This window comes from Pteropus vampyrus, unplaced genomic scaffold, assembly GCF_000151845.1.
Source record: "Pteropus vampyrus isolate Shadow unplaced genomic scaffold, Pvam_2.0 Scaffold46, whole genome shotgun sequence".
NCBI classification, from domain to species: Eukaryota; Metazoa; Chordata; class Mammalia; order Chiroptera; family Pteropodidae; genus Pteropus; species Pteropus vampyrus.
The window spans coordinates 3,601,765-3,606,036 of record NW_011888827.1 but is presented as its reverse complement, the minus strand read 5'-3'; the positions used below and the strand labels follow the sequence as shown (position 1 = coordinate 3,606,036).

The window sequence follows — 4,272 nt, the reverse complement described above, 5'->3', positions numbered from 1 at the left end:
TTTTCCGTGCCCCCAGCTTTCCTTGGGGGACCTTAATTTCTCTCAGGCACTTGGCCCTCAGAAACGGTGTCTTGCCAGACGCTACCTCCTACTTCAGACTTGTCCCCACTCTTCCTGTAGTCGGCCCGGCCTGAGCACCAGTCCTTCTGGGTGGCGCATTGAATCGCTGTGTTCTTTCATCAAATAATCCTTCATTAAAAAGCCTCAGATGGCTAGAGGGGGTGCTGGCAGATGGGGAGGGACTACTAATGGGTGTGAGGTTTCTTTTTGGGATGAGGAATGCATTTTGGAATTAAATAGTGGTGGTGGTTGTACAACCCTGTGAATATACTAAAAACTACTAAAAAATGTGTGAATTATGTCACACAACAAAGCAAAAATAAGCCCCAGGCAACAAAAGTCATTCAGTGATGGAGGAGAGATTCTCGGAGCTAAACTGAGGCTGATTCTTTGACAGAAAACTTAGCTCCGAACTTCTTGGCAGTGGGGATGACAGAGGAAAGAAACCCAGACTCTCGAAGCTCTGAAAGGGAGCGCCCCACTTTGCTGGTGGAGGGACCTTTGCTGACCCTGAGTTAGCGAATAGTGGGTTTGCCAAAGATGAGGAGACACTCTGTGTCTGTGTCTGGTACCGGAAGCCGTTCTTCCCGATTTCCTGTCTCTTGGGTGCTGTGCTGGTTTGGGCTTCCAGGTGTTTTCAGGGGTTGCCCTCTGTTTGGCGGTCGGTGGCCGTGAGTGGCACCCCTGCGTGGCTTTGCAGCACTCCAGGGCTGAGATGCTTTGCTGATGTTTCTGAAGTTTGTGCTTCACTGACTTATTACCCTAATCGAATGTGTCTCTGCCCTGTGCAGGGTACTTAAGCTGCGTTGTCCTCTTCCTCCCCAGACACAGCCTGAAGCTTTCTTTATAAAGTCTTTACAGTCGGTCAGAGGCCCTGGGCCATCTGGACTAATCAGCAGGCCACTGGCCACCTAGATTTTGTCAGGGGAGCCTCTGATGGGGCTTATCACCCAGGCCACATGTTCACACTGCTCCCAGTGAGACGGCCCCTCCTCACCTCAGGGATGGACTTGGGTTTAAGAGAATCGCTTTTCTGTACCCGTTTGTGGCATCATGTCCAACGTGAGGGCAGACACCTCACCTCATGTGGTCTCTGGTGAGAAGGGCACCCCAGGTGACACAGCACGAGGACCGAAGTTCCCCTGAGGTGAGGACGCAGTGCCAAGAGGGGGTGCAGCCCTTCCCCCGAGGCCCCAGCCTCTCATCCCCTCCTGTCTGTCTGTCCAGGGTCTTCATGAGCCCTTCCCAAACCATTGTGCAAAGGGAGGCTGGTCTGCCCTCAAGCTTCTCCCATCCTTTCTGGAGAAAGACCGTAAAATTTGAAGTCAAAGCAGAACAATCTTGTGAGCTGCCTGGGTGACCCATGATGTCTTTTGCTAAGCGCTCCTAGAACCCATCATTTTGAAGTCCCGTCTGTGCTGGGACTTAATGTTCCTCCACCTTTCTGGAGGTTCGGTGGTTTGCATTAGCTTCCGGAGGCACAGCGAGAGGCTGGTGTATCCTGGAAGAGGCAAGATGTGTGTTGGTGAGCTGCCTGGGAAGGAAAGATCCCCGGGCCCTGTGCACTGAGCGCAGTGGGCACCTGCTCACCACCTGGTCTCTCCCCTGCATGTCCGATATGCAGTCAGATGATTGACAACCAAGCAACTTTCTCCATTTGTGGGCAAAGTTCAGAATCAAATCTGGGATATTGGATTTTAAGAAAAACACTAGAGTTTTGAACACTAAGTTTGAAAAGCCATGTTTTAGAGATTGTCCATTTGCCCTAAAAATGGATGGGGACCAAGAGAGCTGATGTGGACGGATCCTCTGGCATACAAGCCTGGCCTTTCTGTTCACAGCAGAGGGTACGGTCAAGGCAAGCACTGCCACCAGCAGCTGGACATCAGCTTGCACGTGACCTGGGCTTGCCAGGTCCCTCTCCTGGGTGAGCATTAAAACCTGAACATGAAAATTTCAGTCATATATAACTTAGCCACAGAAAATGACCACATAGACATTTACTTTTTGGGACATAGAAAGATGTTAATAAAGCTGATTGAAAAAATCAGGATGTAGAACAGTAGGTACAATCCCATTTTTTGGGAAAAACAAAAAATCTTGTGCACACAGACATTTATGTGCACATCAACTTACAAGGGAAAATAACAGTGGCGATTATCTGGGTGATGAGCTTCGGGCAATTTTAACTTTTTTCCTTTGGCCTTATCTTAATGTTTCCTGATACTTTTCATGCCTGTTTTCTTCTGTAGTACAGAATAACAAAGGGGAGAGGACAGGCACAGATGCCACCACTGCTCACGGGCGTGGGACGGCAGGTGCCCCGCCCCAGTAGTCGGGAGCTGCTCGTGCTGGTCCCTATTTAAAGCTCGCCACCAGGCAGAGACGGAGGGGCGATGAAGCAGCTGATAGAGAGATGAATTTCATTTCTGGAGTGTCTGCGGCTTCACGTGGTCGGCTGAGCTGTGTGGGGTCCAGCCTGGAGCCGGCAGCCACCGGATATTAGCAGGCCACAGGGCTTCATTTCATCCGCTCTAATCACCCTTGCGGTGTCTACAATTATTAGTTTTTCTAACATTTGACTGGTATCAGTCCTGATAAGGTGTCCTTTTCATAAATTTACAGGCGTTGCTTTCTTGCCAGCCAGCATCTCTTATCTCATTGGAACCAATATTTTTGGGATCCTCGCACACAAGATGGGGAGGTAAGATAAAATGAGAACAATGTTCACTCTGTTAGAATAATGCCATTCTTCCAAAAAAATTCTGTGTTTCTACCCTGGCAGTGACAAGTCACTGTTATGCTTTCCATGGAAAATTTGGACTGGGAAAAAAGAACAGCCGTTTATTGATGGTGCTTTTTTGTTTTTTGATAGGTGGCTTTGTGCTCTTCTGGGGATGATAATTGTCGGAATCAGCATTTTATGTGTGAGTAAAAGATGACATTTAGCAAGTGGAAACAGTCTGTAAATAAAACGTTTGCTTCAGGCAAGAATTACCAAGAAATATTTTATAGCAGTTTGAATTTTGTTGATATTGAGTTTTATTACATCTTCCATTTTTTTTCTAATTTTTTTCCTTCTAATTTTTTATCCTTTTAAAAATTTTGGAAAAGACTTCCCAAGGGATATATTTCTATCTTATGTCAGTGAGAAGTTATTTAGAATGTTTTATTACATAGTTTATATTTAATTTTTCCCTTATCATCATAAACATTGTAACGTCTTAAACACTTTAGGGCAACTACTCTGCAACGATAGCAAGATGTTTTTCTAGAATAAAACATCTACCAATGGCCAGCATCTTCTCCAGATGAGTCCTCAGGGTCCTTGTCAGAAGTAGAGTGTGGGCTAGGCTGGTCCTTCACATCCTGCAGTTGACTGGTTTTTTCGTGGTGGTCACGAAACCCATTTCAGCTTCAACTTTTAAAGATGGAGGAGGTCCAGCTCTTCCCCAAACTTCCTCCTCCTCTGTTTCCTTCAGAATAGAACACGCATACCTGGCTGAAGAAAACATAGTTTAAGACTTTGCAAGATGATTTAGAGTTGGATGTCATGTTATTAGAGTATAGTGTTTATGTCCTCTTACAGATTCCTTTCGCGAAAAACATTTATGGACTCATAGCTCCCAACTTTGGAGTCGGTTTCGCAATTGGTAAGTCACAAGAACTTTGTGCCTAAATGTAAACTTTTGTTTCCCCCACTACTAAGAAAGACGTTCCTTACTCAGGAAGACCACAGTTATTTCACCTAAAATTTCTAGAAGTTTGAGAGGAGGCTCTGGGCAGCCGATCTCTACCCAGTACAGCCTATAGATCGTCCACAGAAAGATCTCCGCTTCCATGTGCTAGCCATTTGTTTCCTGAAAACTAGGATTTTTTTAAAGGCTGATATTGACAGAAGCATGTTGATAGACCAGTGCTGTGCTTGGGCGAACAAGAAAATCCCTCACAACTCTTTGGGCTCAGATCTGCGAACGGACTTCTTCAGATGAGGCCGGGGCACAGAGGCTTCACGTGTATTTTTTATGAGGTTTAGTACTGAAAAAGTGGACTGGTGTGTTGTTGTGCTGCAGACATTTTCATGGGCAGAGGATACAGGTCTTTGTAACGTAAGGAAAAATCTTGTTAATATTTCGAATAAATACTATACATTTTTTCTCTTTTATAACATAAAGATTGATCACAATAATAGTAAATGCGGAGTCTACCGCA

General features: G+C 45.7%; 1 protein-coding gene across 1 annotated transcript in view; it reads left to right on the top strand.

The window, feature by feature from the left end:
* SLC18A2 (solute carrier family 18 member A2) overlaps positions 1–4,272 on the top strand; it is a 42,633-nt gene that overhangs the window by 28,773 nt on the left and 9,588 nt on the right. Inside the window, exons 10-12 of the mRNA XM_011359308.2 lie at positions 2,686–2,764; positions 2,936–2,987; positions 3,650–3,713. Coding sequence (XP_011357610.1) covers positions 2,686–2,764; positions 2,936–2,987; positions 3,650–3,713 — 195 coding nt within the window. The remainder of the gene's footprint in view (positions 1–2,685; positions 2,765–2,935; positions 2,988–3,649; positions 3,714–4,272) is intronic.